This window comes from Cottoperca gobio, chromosome 18 (genome assembly GCF_900634415.1).
Source record: "Cottoperca gobio chromosome 18, fCotGob3.1, whole genome shotgun sequence".
Taxonomy (NCBI): domain Eukaryota; kingdom Metazoa; phylum Chordata; class Actinopteri; order Perciformes; family Bovichtidae; genus Cottoperca; species Cottoperca gobio.
Genome location: NC_041372.1, coordinates 4,994,192 through 5,009,475, shown reverse-complemented (window position 1 = coordinate 5,009,475; position 15,284 = coordinate 4,994,192). Strand labels below are relative to the sequence as shown.

Below are 15,284 nucleotides of genomic sequence, written 5' to 3'. Positions count from 1 at the left end.
CAATATTTTGACATTCCTGGTTCACAGACAATGAACCCTAAGATATTTGCCGATTCTCCGACGTTCTCTAGTGCCACTATGAGTGTACATGTATGATTGTGAGTGCAAGGTTTAAACAATTATTTTGCCATTTAATTTGATACAGAAAAAGGATGTTCCCCTCAGGCTGAATTGGAATAACTTCGGTGATCTCCTAACTTTTCATCAAGCGCCCTCATTAGGTCAAAAACGTTTGTCCATTTATGACTAGACTCAGTGGTCCTATTGTGTTTAATTCTAATTAGGAAATGTTAGAATGCGAACATGCTGAACTAAGATGGTGAACATTTTAAACATTATACTTTCTCTACATCAACACGTGAGCATGCTGATGTTAGCGTTCAGCTCGAAGCACAGCTGTGCCTGAGTACAGCCTGACGGAGACGCTAGCATGGCTACAGAATCTTACTGTGGGCTCAAAGAAAACGCTCCCTTTCTGTCGGAACACACCTTTAGGCTTGTTCCAGTCTTTATAGAATTCAGAAACCCAATACTTGAGTTTAAACATTAAAGACAATAACCACTTTATACATTTGTCTCTTTATTGAATCATTTAACAGAAGTAAATAATGCATGCACATTGACATTACCACATATAGAATCAATGTTCTTCTAATTCCATTAAACATGTTAATATGAAAGAAATAAAAACAGAACATTCTGAGTTTAAAAAAAGATCACTTTCTGTGTTGTACACATGTTGACAATACCAAATATAGAATGAATGTTTTTTTTGTTTTGTTTAAAATGTAAATAGTGGAATCAGATACTTTACAGAAACAAATACACAGATATTCTGATGTCTGAATAATAAAAAGAAATCACTTAATTTGCTTAAAACAAACTTTCTGCCATGTATAGACGTTGACAATACCACAATTAGACTGCATTATCTTATAATTGATTAAATATGTGGCACCAGATACTTAATTGAAATAAAAACAGACATTACACATTTTGAGTTAAGAAAAGAAAATATTACACTCACTTATATCTGTAAAATAAATGACAATGTCATGTTACATTGTCATTTATAAAACGGACATGTCAAATCAAGCAATCTGATTGGTTCTTAGCCGTGGTATCATGAGCGTATATCACAGGTAGAATTGTAGTTACTTTTCACAACAAGTCAGTATCCCTCCGCGTCTGAGAAAAAGCTACAACAGTTACAGCTGTTAAATTACGTCCGTTAAGAAACAAACGTACAACGCTTTACTCTGGAGGAGTGGATTGATCAGTGCCTATCTCCAGAGAAAAAAGCCCCTAAAAGACGACATGCAGAGCTACGTGAAGAGCAGGTAGACCAAATGGAAAAAAAACGAAACCAACAGAACACCGCGCTAGTTAGTGTTGTTGCATAGCAACCATCTCACACTATGTTTTGTGCAGAAGGCAACGGAGGGACTATTTTATTTTGAACATCATTATTTAATAATAAAAACTATTTAAATTGGAGTGTGTATTTTTCTTTCATATTGCCACACTTGGCACACCGTTTTATAAAAGCAATAGCTCACTCCGTGATATATGGTCATTATTAATATTTTGCATCAGATACTTCACAGAAACAAAAACACATAGATTCTAACTTTCTAGAAAACATCACACATCATACTTAATCAGATACAAACTCGTATTGTGATAATTCCACATAAAGACTGAAAAAAAGAAAATATTTTGCATCAGATAATTCAATGAAATAAAACAAATTGCAGTGACTTTCTTACATTTTACTATTGTAAGCTATATATGTATCTAGTACATGCCTCTTTTCTATATCATATTACACAAATAAAATCTAAATATCCATGAGAAGATAATGAATGTATTGAGGAGGTGTGCACCTCTGTGACCACAACACATGGACTTTCTCATTTGAGGAGAAATGACTTTTTGAGACTTGTCACTGCTTGCTCATGAGTGATACTTTTCCAAGTTGCAGGAATATCAGCAGCATCTGCTTTGTATTCTTTAGCAAACTTATCATTGAACTTTGCCATTACATATTTCCAGGAGTCTGATGCCTGGAGGCTTGCATCTGGAGCAATGTTCCAGCCCGGGAAAATCTTTTTGTATTCCTTGAAAGGGTGAAATTGACCATTTGTAGCATTGCAGCAAAAACAAACGTCACTGACCACAGAGGAAGAGCATATGTCAATTGTAAGTTTGTTTGTCAAACTCCATCTGTATTCACCGAGACCATGTGGCCGATGCAGTGAAGCCATGTGCACATTGTGGGCGCTTCCTCCTGCCTCACAAGGCGATTTGCAGAATGGACACTGTTCACCACATCCAATCAGATCGGTGAAAAGCTGGTTCTGAGGGCTTTTGTCAAGATTCTTTAGTTTAGCATGGATGTTTGTTGATTTATATTTCTTTCTAAGAGCTTCTGCGATGTCCTTCACACACTCAGTGAGCCAGTAAGCAAACTGTTCCTGTTTCTTCTGTTCCTGTTCCTGATCCTGCTCAGCATTTTCCAGGATCAAGAAAGCATTCAGAGCATCCTTGGAAATATTCAGTTTAGGAGTACCAAGACAGACATTTTTAACAAATGTCTTCAAGTTGCCACTCTTCTCTGTATTTGCTTTGTCGATAGCATCACTTATGCTCCTGATACTTGACTGAACATGTTTGTCCTCAAGCTTGAACATCGTAGAGTCTTTTGATAAACGTTCCACTATTTGGTTGAGTATCCATTCCTTTACATACTCCTTATAGGAGCTAATATAGCTAAGATACTTTCCAAAGTCGTCTTTTGAGAGCAAATCCAGTAAAATTGAATACTGGAGAAATATCCGTGTGCTGAACTGCTCGCATGTCTTCATTTCACCAATGATATCAAGACCCAGAGAACGTTTGACAAAGTCTTCGACTGCAGGGAGCAAGTACTGCTTTGTGAATTCTTCTGCCTTCTTCTGGCATTGGTCTCGTTTTTGGAACGCATCTTTAAAAGCACTACAAAAGTCCTTTTTGTTATCATCAAGACATGTGGAGGGATCATTCACATGTAAGAAATGTTCATGCATTTCCTGAAAGCTTCTGGCTGCATTGCCACAGATGTGCTGTTTCAGAGAAACTTCAAACTCGATCTCTGTCTTTACATTCTTGTTGTTCTGCATCTTCTTATCAATCATGTGTAGGATCTCCTGGATGTAAGTGTCATGGTAGTTGCTCTTTTTTTGCATTTTGTCAGTCACAAACTGTGTGCAATCAGTTATGATGCTGTCAGCTATTTGTTGTACAGTTTTTACGTGATCTTCCATGTTGAACAGTTTCTTGAATTGTTTTTTACAATATCCATCTGCTGTATAATATTTGAAAGGATCCAGTCCACAATCTTTCAGGTTCTTTTCACTTAATAGTTGACATACATGACTCCCCTTACGAGATAGATTGTCTCTCAGGTAGTGGTTCACCCTTGCAATGACATTTGTGGGCTTTTGCTTAGAAAATGATAGTTCGTTCACCATTTTATTCCACATCTTATCAAATTCTTTGTCCAGCTCGTTCTCTGTCATCTCAACATTTTTTTTCCGACATTCAACAATCAAGCCACACAACCTTCCTTCTAATTCTTTTGTGTGGTTCTCCTTGATTCTATCAATTTCTGTCATTCCCTTTTTGGTGTCAGCTGCTGCTGTGAGTTGATTAACCACAGAGTTCTGCATTTCTTTTCGAAGGCTCTTTGCGCTGTTTTCAAATTCCTGTCTGTACCCTTCAACGAGATAGACATGGCCCTCTGTCTGCTTGAAGTACTGTGTCAAATTCTCAAGAACTTTTTTCTCCCGTTCAGACAGCTCTGTCAATGCTTCACTTTTCAAATCATTGAGAAGTTCTGAAACGTCAGATATCTCAGACCTTTGTGCCGGTTCAGATGTCTCAGATTCCACAGCAAATTTTCCAAAGTTGGAGATTCTTGTTTCATTATTTGTAACCCACGTGTACATCTCTTTTTTGAAGTTCCATTCCCATTTGTTGAATTCTGTGCAGAGTCTCATGTATGCATCAGCCACCAGGCTGTTTCTGAAGCTGAAGATGAAGTTTTCATGCTTTACTGCATTCCACAGGCTTTTCATCCACTCTGTAAACTCCAAGATATTATTAGCAGATGACTTGCAACTTCCCAAAATGTGGATTATGTTCTTCTTGAGCTCATAAACAGCTTCGCTGTACCCTGCATTGACTGGTGCCATTGGTGGGTTTCCATTCCACAGTCCAGGAATGTACCAGTTGCCAGTGTCTGGATTGTACTCCATCACATCAGTGAAGCTGATGTTCTCCTCTTTCTTTTCCATTTTGGCTGCTGCCTGGGTCATCTCGTTTAACTGTTCCAAGAGCAGTTTCCTGTCTCGTAAGTTCTTGTCATGGGCTGAAACATCCGACACATTCTGGTGAACAAACTGACATTTGGGAGTTTTGCCCACCTCTGTCATCCTGAGAAAAGCATGCACAACTATTTGTAGGATGTCCTTCATTTCTATTGAATTCTCCATTGCAATATTGATGATGGTGATGTCACTCAACCCTACAACAAGTGTTGCTAGCTCGTTGTCATGCTCGTGGCTGTTGTCCAGTTGTGCAAGCTCTGGTGACTTTAGGCCCTCAGTGTCAATGATCATCATGAAGTCACAGTTGAGTTCTTTTTTTAAATCTTCATTGATTCTGATGAGCAACATAAAGGCACCTCGAGTGCATCGACCACTGCTGACTGCAAACTGCACTCCAAACATGGTGTTGAGGAGAGTGGATTTTCCTGTGCTCTGAACTCCAAGAACTGTGACTACCAGTATCTTGTTCTGAGGAGACACCAAGTCATTGAGCTGAGAGAGAACGTCACTCACCCATCTGAGAGGTATGTTGGATGCATCTCCGTCTACAAGCTCAAGGGGAAATCCATCAAGCAACAATTCTGCACATAGTTTGGGGAGGTTCTGTAATTGTTTACGTGACGGGTTTGTTTCTGGAAGGGAAAGTGAAGCTTGATAGATCTGACCCATTTCACGGAAGAAGTGTTCAGTTCCCAGAGAGCAGTTGGAAAGTTGTTTGTCAATTTCCTTGATCTCCTCTTTGTTCTCAGAGTTTTTGCATTTCTTTTTGTACTGCTCCCTGAGGTCAGACAGAGTTTCTCGGGACAGGTTATCAAGGTTCATTCGCAGCCATTTCAGGAAATAGCGCCTCTCTATCCCTGAGCTTGATATTGCGTTTATGAAACATGTCATTGCATTTGACATGTCATAAGAGTTCTGTTTTTCCCGAAGTTTTGTTTTCTGTACTTGAAGATCACTTTTGTACATTTCTATGTTCTCAGATCCAACATTTCGAAGCCGAAATTGTTCCTTCTCCAAGCGAGTCAGTTCCTTCCATATTTGGCCTTGCAATGGTAGCTGAGCTTCTTTGTATTGCAGGATAGCTTTAATTTCTGCAGTGATCGCATCTGCATTTTGCTTGGCAGTCTGGCACTCTGAAGAGTCTTCATCAACAGTGATTCCCAGTTCATGGGCAATGTCAGCCATCTGCTCAATTCCCATCTTCATCTTTGAGTGTTCAATTACATTGCTGACCATTTTCCTCAATTTTTTTATGAAGTCTGCATCATTCATGTGCTTAGCCTTCAAAAGGATGTTGCTGTTATTTAAGTTCAACTTGGTTGCTACCTTTTTTACAGCATCTAAACTAAAACCCTTGCTTTGATGGTTACCCACCAAGAAGATCTGTGCCTTGTGTGGTTGGTTGGTAAGCAGCTCGCACTCAGAGTCCAAAGTGTCAAAGAACACAAAAACTGCTGCAGATGTCTGACACAGAAAAGAAAATTGTATGTCAAATGAAGCAATGTCCCCACGAAGGTTAGCTACAGCTACTGGCTCACTGAAGACATCCATGTTTTTGTTCCCGCAAGGAAGGTACCAAGTCATTTCAGCCAATCCATTGGATATTCTCCTTGGACTGTCACCACACTCCATGTCACGGTGAACAAAGGTGTCATGGTACTGCTGAGAATTACTCAGAAGCTTGTTGAGGATCTCTGACTTGGACAAGGAGCACTCACCCAGTCTCACAAAAGATATCATTGGAAGTTTAGAGGCAACAATTCTGTCTTCAATAAATCCTTTGGATTCTGAATGTGACTGAGGTCTGTACTTTTTAACAATGTCTCTCAGGGCCCAAAGCATGAGTGTGCACTGCTTTGTGTCGCAGTTGGGAAGCAACAGAGGCACAGAAAACTGACACATAGACATTTTGAGAGCCATTTCCTGCTGTACGAAACCATCAGAACACAGAAAAAGAGCAGTGATTATGTCAAGGGGATTTAGCATATCATCTGAATCTAGACTGGTGACGAGATTATCAAGATCCAACTCTCCTGACGCAGCATCACAGTTTGACTCGCATGCAGATGTACATTTCATATTCCTTGCTGTCACATTAACCATCATTAGCTTCTTCAGAAAATACCATGGAAGATCTGAATTACACTTGGCAGGTTTATCACTAATGGTCTTCTCATCAATCTGCAGTACCGTCCTCAGGGACAGCTTCTCTGTGATGTTCTGCTTTAACCCCAGTTCCTCCAAAAAGCTCTCCAGTTGTGTCTCTGTGGATGCAAACATGTTTCTTATTTTAAATCAATCATAAGTGTTTCCATAAAACATGGATTGCCGATTGACACAGAATGATTTAATGCACATATGCTGCAATGTCTTGAAATGTTATGCATCCTACCTTTGCATTCAAACTAAAATATCAACAGGCTTGCAGAAAACAATTATTTGTTGTCGTGTGTATTAAGTAATATCTTGTTTTGGTTTTGGGGGCAACATAGTAACTCACTGTTGATCACTGTTACTGTGTATTCAGAAAGTATTCAGACCCCTTCACTTTTTTAACATTGTATTATGTTGCAGCCTTTCATTAACATGGTTTAAAAAAAATCCCATCAATCTACACCCGACTCTCCATTCCGACAAATCGAAAACAGTATTTTAGAAACGTTTGAAAATATATTTAAAAGACGGAAGTGAAGTACTCCCACCCTTTGTTACAACTTAGCTCAAGCCCCTTGTATACATGCACTGCAACCCTGGAATTATCTAGACATTATGTCTAACATTTTGTCCAACTGGAGAGATGACGAGATTCAGGAACTTTCTGTAAGGGCCGACGACAAAATCTTCAGACAAATTGCAAGCCGGCTACGTGACTGTGGTGTAATCCATGTCCTGTCGTGCCTCTGGCAGGCTCTACCCGGGCGCCACTCCTCGCCTAAACCAAATAGTATTTCCAGTATGTGAAAGAGCTTCTACCACGAACAATCTACTTATGTGTGCTACTTATGTAAAAAAGACACTCTGGACAATGTGTGGACTTAATTCTACAGACATGAGGTCAAATGAGCTGCCTACAGAGCTCAAAGACACAGTTGTGTTGATGCACAGATCTGGGGATGGCTACAAATAATGGCTGCATTGAAGGTTCCCAAAATCAAAGTGGCCTCCATGGTTCTTAAATCGAAGAAGTTTGGAACAAGTGCTTGGCCAAACTGAGCAATCGGGGGAGAAAGGCCTAGGTAAAAGAGGAGACCAAGAACCTTTCTGGACAACCATCACTGCAACACTCAACCGATCTGGGCTTTGTGGCAGAGTGGCCAAACAAAAGCCTCCTCTCCTCTCCTCAGTGAAAGACACACGGAAACCTCAATTCTAAGTGTGATGTCTGGAGGAAACCAGGCACCACTCCTCCCCTGCACAATACCAACAGTGAAGCATGTTGGTGGCAGGATCATGCTATAGGGTTGTTCTTCAGTGGTCATGGCAAAGTACAGAGATATCCTTAATGAGAACCTGGTCCAAAGCACTCAGGACCTCAACATGGGCTAAAAGGACAATGATTCAGAGCACACAGCCAAAACAACGTAGTAGTGGCTTTGGAATGACTCTGTGAATGTCTTTGAGTGGCCCAGTCAGAGAAAGGACTTGAACCCAATAGAACATCTCTAGAAGGGCTTGAAAATGGCTTTCCACATACGGCCCCCTCTAACCTCACAGAGCCTGAGAGGATCTGCAGAGAACAATGGAAGAAAACTCCCAAATTCCGGTGTGCAAAGCTTATTGCGTCATACCAAGAAGACCTGAGGTTGTAATTACTGCCAAAATCAAACCTGATCTGAATACTTATGTTAATGTGATATTTTAATTTAATTTTTTTATATATTTGCAAACACTTCTAAAAAATCTTGTTTTCACTTTGTATTGAGTGTCGATAAATGAGGTGCAAAAATAATTTAAAAATTTAGCATAAGGCTGCAACATAGCTAAATGTGAAAAAAGGAGGGAGTATGAATATTTTGTGAATGCACTTTATCTGAACATAAGGTTCAATTTCCACCAACACTTCTATAGACTGGTGCAAATTGCATTCAGTGAATCCTTTGCAAAGCTTTTCTACAACGTTAAACAATAAACGTTTATATCCTCATTGTAATTTATTGGAAAACGAAAGGTTTCATTGTATTCAAAAGTTAAGCATTTTTAATATAGTATAAAAGCTGATACTAAGACACTTATATACTGTATTTATTGCCTTTCTGCTGAACAATAGATTGTATAAAGCTGACCTTTACCACGTGTATCAGTCTGTTGACTGTCCCCTTTGCTGTCAGACAATGGTGTCGATGGAGTGTCCTCTGCTTCCTCATCACTGATTCCCTTGATAAGTGAGGAAAATAGAATATGAAATTAATCACTATCCCATACACAGATCATACAACAGTATTTCCATTGTATTTTATGTATCTTTTGAAGATGTACAAACTAGATGTTTACCTCCATTGTGGGTACTCTCAGTCACCCCAAACGTGCTCCAGATTATTCAAAAAGCTTTTCCCTGAAAGTAATAAAAGATAATAAGGCTTTATTCCCTCATAGACTATAGTGATAAAAATAACCCACAACATTTAAAATACCATGCAGCCTATTCTACTGCATTACATTGTGTTGTGTAAACAGGAAACATTTTTAATTCTAACTAAGACATTAGCAGTGGCGGTTCTAGACCAATATCACTAGGGGGGCCTGGCTGGGGCCAATTGTTTTGTCAGAGGGGCACATTCAACCCGAGGTACATTCTACTTGGGACAAAAGAGACGAAGCAGTGTTCAAGCATTAAATATTTTTAGTTAAGTATAAATAATAAAGCACAACAAAAACAATACCATGATTGGTATGTTCCTGTTCCTGATCATTCATGTTATCAGCGTTGTCATTTTCTCTCCATGGCCAGGCCCTTTTTACACTGGACACGTTGTGTGAGCGTGGCATGCGTGTTTGTATTTAGGTTCCCATTGTAACGAGTCAGACTGTTCATACTAGTGATGGGAGGTCCGGCTCTTTTCAAAGATTCGGCTCTTTTGACTCGGCTTTCTTAGAAGAGCCGGCTCTTACGGCTCCCAAATGGCTCTTCATTTAGTATCACTCGGAGCCTTCTATCTTACCCTAATATAGCAATTATAAATAGTTTGTGTGTTGGTCAGCAATTTTTCATTCAGTGTTTTCATAAAAGCCTTATTTTTAATGCATTTTTGTCATTAAAAATAAAACACAGTTACTATTGTTTAACATTTAATCAATCCTTTAAATGGACAACTTAACACAGAACCACAACAAACAAATAAAATAAATAAAGGCCAGTCTTAACATTATGACACTTTAGATAAATGTTTTCGCTCATTTCTTCACTTTCTCCCGACCTGTTGCATTTAAATCCGGCTCTCTGTCGCTCTGTGTGTACCTGGCCTGTACCACTACACTCGATGTCTTTGGAGCGTCTGCCCCCCTTCCTTTTTTCACAAAATGGTATGATCCTAGTCTGTCCTCGTCTGCATGTGATTGGCCGCATGGTGTACATATCAAAATTAAGTTCCGCCCCTGCCTGGATCGTTCCAATAAAATCAGTACTTTTTAATATTGTACAATCTTCGTTCGGAGGGGGGCACAGGTTGGTCCAGGCTCAGTGTCACAGGGGCACTGGCCCCTGTTGCACCCCCCCTCCCCCCAAAAAAGTTTTTAACGGTTTATAGAAGCCAAATAAATGCACATAAAGGATTTAAAGGGTGACTGGTATGGTACGAGACTAAAACTAGGATTTGATAGCAGCACGATATTGGCGTTCTAAGAATCATTCAGTCGACAAATAAATGTGTACATTACATTTCTCAATAGTTGGCTGCTGTATTACAAAACAATTTGCTTGCACCACCCACCTGTGTTTTTAAGTGATATTATAGTACATTATAGTGTCATTATAGGAAGATAAGATGTAGATAGAAATCTGGAAAGTGCAGGTTTTTTGTTCTACATATCATGATATATAATATTTGACCCCATACTTGGAGCATATAGTCAGTTTAATTATTGTTGAAACCCAGCACTGCTAGGATAGTCGGCATACTATCTGATGGTTTATCAGGATGTTTCCAATCTGTTATCTGTAATACTGTTATACAGCCTCTTAGTTGGTCTGACAAATCATTCATGTACACGTTAAAGAGAGCTGTTGAAAGTACACTCCTAAGGCCCCATTTCACAAGCAGGCACGCCCTGATTTACTCAATCAAAAGCCTTAGAGGCATCAATAAAGCCAATTAGAACAGAGGAGTTTTTACTTCTTTATGTTTAGGCTACTTTTTTCAAGGCATAGATGCACAAATCAATGAAAGCTTAGATATTACATTATTAATCTGTTATTTATAGAGTAGCTAAATTGCTCACCTAATTTTTCAAGTTCTCCCATCAGACACATAGCCTAACTGAAAAATCACTTGCAAAACAATAGCATATAGAAACCCACCTTTGTCGAGATGTGCCCATGGTCAAATTGCATTCTTTTAGCCACGTGTCTTCTCCTCCAATGCAGCCCTGAAGTGCAGACATTTCCTTTTATGCTGCTGGGTGAAGCTACTTTCAATTTCGGTTTGTTGATCATGTGGTTTCTTGGAAACGAAGATCCTGTTTACAGTAAATTGAATCAAAGAACTTCATAAAATCCACCTCAGATGGCTTCATGCACAAAATAGTTTTTTCTGTTGTTTTGCAGAATCAAGACACAGTTTGTTACAATCACACAATGTTGATTGCACATTTTCCCAATAAAATTAAATACAAAGGTAAAATTCAGGATTAAATTCAAGGTCACTTTTTTACATTGACATTCCATTAAAAAGGGCAAACACTTGCTCATTGTCTCACATGCACAAGCACACATTTTATTAAAGTATTGGGATCTAAGAAAGCAATATATGAAATAAATATGTGCTTATTTTCATAAGCTTATTTTTGAACAAGTTTACAACAATAAATTGCATCTGTAAAAGTGTCAATTGAGTGATCGGCTGTTTTGAAACGATTATGTGACTTTCAAAACTAATTAATTAATTAATTAAAGTCACAGAACAAATGTTTCATGTTTTTCTTCCACCAGTCTGATTCCTCTTTATTTCCTCAGAAAAACATATTTTCCAGTACAGAATCAGTGAATCATAAACCATTGCATACTTGCACGCCTGCAAATGGAAGATACCTGTTGTGTAACTCGGCTTTTTGAATTCTATGATTGAGTTTTAAACTTAATTTTCTTTGATTATGAAGAAGCGGCTGTGCATCTTATTTGAACATTCCTCACACCGCTCCTACAATCTCACCTGACCGCATGTTCTCAGTAGTTTTAGGAAATTCAAATTTTAATACAAAGAGATCTGCATTTCAGTCACCTTTAGAAAAGGAAAGTTGGAAATGATGGTAAAACAATGCAAGTGTGGATAAATGGAACATTCTGGTATATGAAAGTAACATTCTTTCAATTGACAAGTTGTGATTTAATGAGCTAAATTATGTACATTAATTTAGCTTTTTAAGAGCTGTCGGTTTCCATTATCTATTCATCTTATTATACGTTGCTAGTGTTGGGTTTTGAAGCCCAAAGGGCGCTGTGATTGTCTTTCAAATGAATCCAGTAAACTTCTAGTTGATCAAGATACTTATTTATTTAAAGTGATGATGACAGCATTTCAAAAATACCCTCAGCCGAGGACACTTTCACACACCAAGTCCACAGTCCGAATCAATAAAGAGCCAGTTAGCTGTCTGTTGGTAAAAGTGAAAGTGGTACAAAAACATCATAAACATTTTTGCTATATTCTCTACAGAAGGGTGTCGTCGTCCCTCATTGGTCCATGTTGGCGCGGTTATGCCCCTTGGTGGGCCGTCTTGTTGTGACTAGATGGAGGTAGACCTGAAACTCTTTGAAGAGAACCTACAGTGCTTCACATTCATAACTAATATAGTGCTCATTATACATTTGTGCAGAAATACATGTTGTGCAAAAATACATTTTGATTGAGGTGGACGAGTACATGTGATAATCATTAAATGTGACACAATACATAATACATTTTGATTGAGGTGGACGAGTACATGTGATAATCATTAAATGTGACACAATACAATCAGGAGTTTATTTACTTCACACTAGTTATATTTGATATCTGGCAGAATACAAACAGATAAATCCTTCTTTTAAATATCTTACGGGATTTTTACTATTTATTTCTTTAAAGGATTATTATGAGATAATAGTACAATTTTTCACGAGGGATTTTACAATTACAGGCTGCCTGTGCTGCAGTGTGACTGCTGTTTCAGTAAAATGCCCGCGGCAGTGAGAAAACGTTATTACTTCCGGGGCACGTAGAAAATAAACGGTTAGCTTAATGCTAGTTTGGTTAAAGCGAATGCTGCTGTACAGCAATGCAAGTATCTCAGACGTTAGCGAAGAGATAAGGTTTCTTACTTGAAATTATCTTCTGAAGGTAAGCGTGCTCATCGCGTGGATGGTTTACTCAAAGTATTGACGTGTCACCGTAAATTACACGGCTAACTAGCTTAGCCCACCCACTGCTTTTGGGCTCGGTAGCATTAGCTAGATAACGTTTGACTAGACCCATTCGTGACCTCGGCACATACGAGATTCAGTCACATAGGGTATTTATGAAATTAAAATGTTGGTTTTGTCCGAGGAAACATTATACCACTCCAGTAAGACAGGAAACATTTATGAGTTCACCAATATAAACTTGAAAGTGCAGCCTGCTGCTTTATAATAGGCTAAAAACAACGTTGTGATGTTTTCCACAAGGTTTGCATGGGGAACGCTGTGTGACCGAATGTCTCAAATGTGGCTGTTTAACTAGCCCGTGTCTCTCCAGTTGTTTTCTTACCGGGAGAACTAACGTTATAACGAATATAAATTCATTCCGTTAACGGTGTTGGGACGTTTGTATGCTATTTTTATGTTACAGTTTTTGTATTTAGCCAGTAATGTACCTTTTAGTATAGTGCATTAACTAACGGTTATTTTCATCACCATTACCTAAAGCCTAAGGTGATGTCACCAACAATGTTTAGGCATTTTAACATGACTACTTTCTGTTGGTCGATTAATCGATTTTCAGTTGCATTTTTACTGTAGTCATCTCAGAATAATTACTGCAGGATCTATTTTGTTGAGCTGAAACTTGTGAGCAAGTGATAGAAAATGAATCAGCATCTATGCTGTAAGATAATCAATGAAAACAAAATATTACCTAGTTTAAAGTTTCTGAATTATGAGGATTTGTTGCTTTTATTTATTTTATGGGATATTTAGTTCAGTATTTCTGGGATGTGGACTACTGATGTTGAAGATATTTTGAAGGGCTTGGGGAAAGAACTGAATTTGGGAATTATTTACTCACATTTTATAGACCAATGATTATCAGAAAACATAATAATAAATGAGCAGATTAGGAGATAATACAAATAATTGTTAGTTGCAGCCAGAATAGCATGCAATAGTTGGTTTGTTTGTTTGCTGGAAGGTATCATGTAACATGACCACGTTTCATCAACTTCTGTTTACTAACTTTCCAACCCCCAGCTTCCTCAGTTGGCCCAAGCTGTTGCCATAGCACACTGAGAAACATGACTGATCCACGCAACCCAGGAATGTCCTCTATCCCTCAGACAGCCCCAGTGCACACTGACTCCACATCTCCGGCAGTAGAGATGGACCCAGTGGAGTACACCCTTAGGAAGCGCCTCCCCCGGAAACTCCCAAAGAGACGGAACGATGTTTACGTCAACATGAAGACTGACTTCCGGGCTCAGCTGGCACGCTGTCAGAAGCTGTTGGAAGGTGGGGGTCACAGGGAGATCTGTGTCCACGGCCTCGGCCTGGCCATCAACAGGGCTATCAACATCGCCCTTCAGCTGCAGGCCGGCAGCCAGGGGGTGCTGCAGCTGGCAGCCAACACCTCCACAGTGGAGCTTGTGGACGACCTGGAGCCTGAAGATCCTGATGAGGCCGGGGAGCCCATGACGCGTACACGCAACAACTCAGCCATTCATATTAAGGTTTTCTACCCTGACCCCCAGTGAGCTGAATAGAGGGGCGTTAAGCAGAGGTTCTCTGTGAGTCTTCAAATCCTATTTGTTCCCTCATAAACCAGTAGACGGATATAACATTGTTTGTCTGTGTGTGGAGATCTTTGACGACAGCAGCTGAGGACTGCAGAATGGAGCATACATACAGTGTGTTGACTGTACAATCAGTAAACTGTGTTGGGATGCTCCAGTTTGGACAACCTTAGTTGACTGAGTATACTCTTTTGTCGTTTTGTTGCTGTTCCTTTTTTTATTCATTGTGCATGTCTTTAAGCAACAATGGTGTTTGCCAGGTGAAACCTCAATTTAATTTAATACTTGTCGACATGGCTGTGCCAAATGTAAACGTACAAGTGTCTTTAATTTAAAGGTCCAACCAAGTGTTTAGTTCCATGTCTGTATGTTGTTGTTGTTTTTTAAAGATACAAATAATTAGAAAACCTGAGGCATTCTAAGTTTGAATTTCAAGCAGGTGTTGTTGGAATAAATGTCCACTAGATGTCAGTAGTCAATCTATTTCATTGTTTTCAGGAAGACGATGTATATTATCTCTTGATAAAAGAATATGATTTGCTGTAATATATCTTTAACTCTCGGCTCTGCATCAACGACAGGAATACTTGATCAGGATTAAATGAATGCATTTCATTTAAGCCCATTAAGGTCTGTGACAGCAGTTTGTATTCAGCATCTGAAACGCAGAGGCTTACTTGTTAACTCCACTGACCTGTAGATAAAGATAATGAATGAAATGGACAAACTTCCCCTTGT

General features: G+C 39.1%; 2 protein-coding genes across 4 annotated transcripts; one reads left to right on the top strand and one right to left on the bottom strand.

Moving 5' to 3' along the window:
- Positions 1–1,497: 1,497 nt before the first annotated feature.
- Positions 1,498–10,966, bottom strand: LOC115023890 (up-regulator of cell proliferation-like). 3 transcript variants are annotated; one of them, XM_029455228.1, is made up of 4 exons: positions 10,885–10,966; positions 8,862–8,922; positions 8,654–8,744; positions 1,498–6,634 (listed from the first exon to the last, which is right to left on the bottom strand). In XM_029455228.1, the coding sequence occupies exons 2-4, from the start codon at positions 8,865–8,867 to the stop codon at positions 1,914–1,916; spliced, it is 4,818 nt and encodes a 1,605-aa protein (XP_029311088.1). In that variant the 5' UTR covers positions 8,868–8,922; positions 10,885–10,966; the 3' UTR covers positions 1,498–1,913. The 3 variants fall into 3 exon arrangements, with proteins under 3 accessions (XP_029311088.1, XP_029311090.1, XP_029311089.1); XM_029455230.1 differs by having other exon boundaries at positions 8,660–8,744; XM_029455229.1 differs by having other exon boundaries at positions 10,806–10,940.
- A 1,747-nt stretch (positions 10,967–12,713) lies between these two features.
- On the top strand, positions 12,714–15,273 carry pop7 (POP7 homolog, ribonuclease P/MRP subunit). Its single transcript, XM_029455162.1, has 2 exons — positions 12,714–12,901; positions 14,008–15,273. Exon 2 carries the CDS (start codon positions 14,052–14,054, stop codon positions 14,505–14,507), a length of 456 nt encoding a protein of 151 aa, XP_029311022.1. The 5' UTR covers positions 12,714–12,901; positions 14,008–14,051; the 3' UTR covers positions 14,508–15,273.
- The last annotated feature ends 11 nt before the right edge of the window (positions 15,274–15,284 follow it).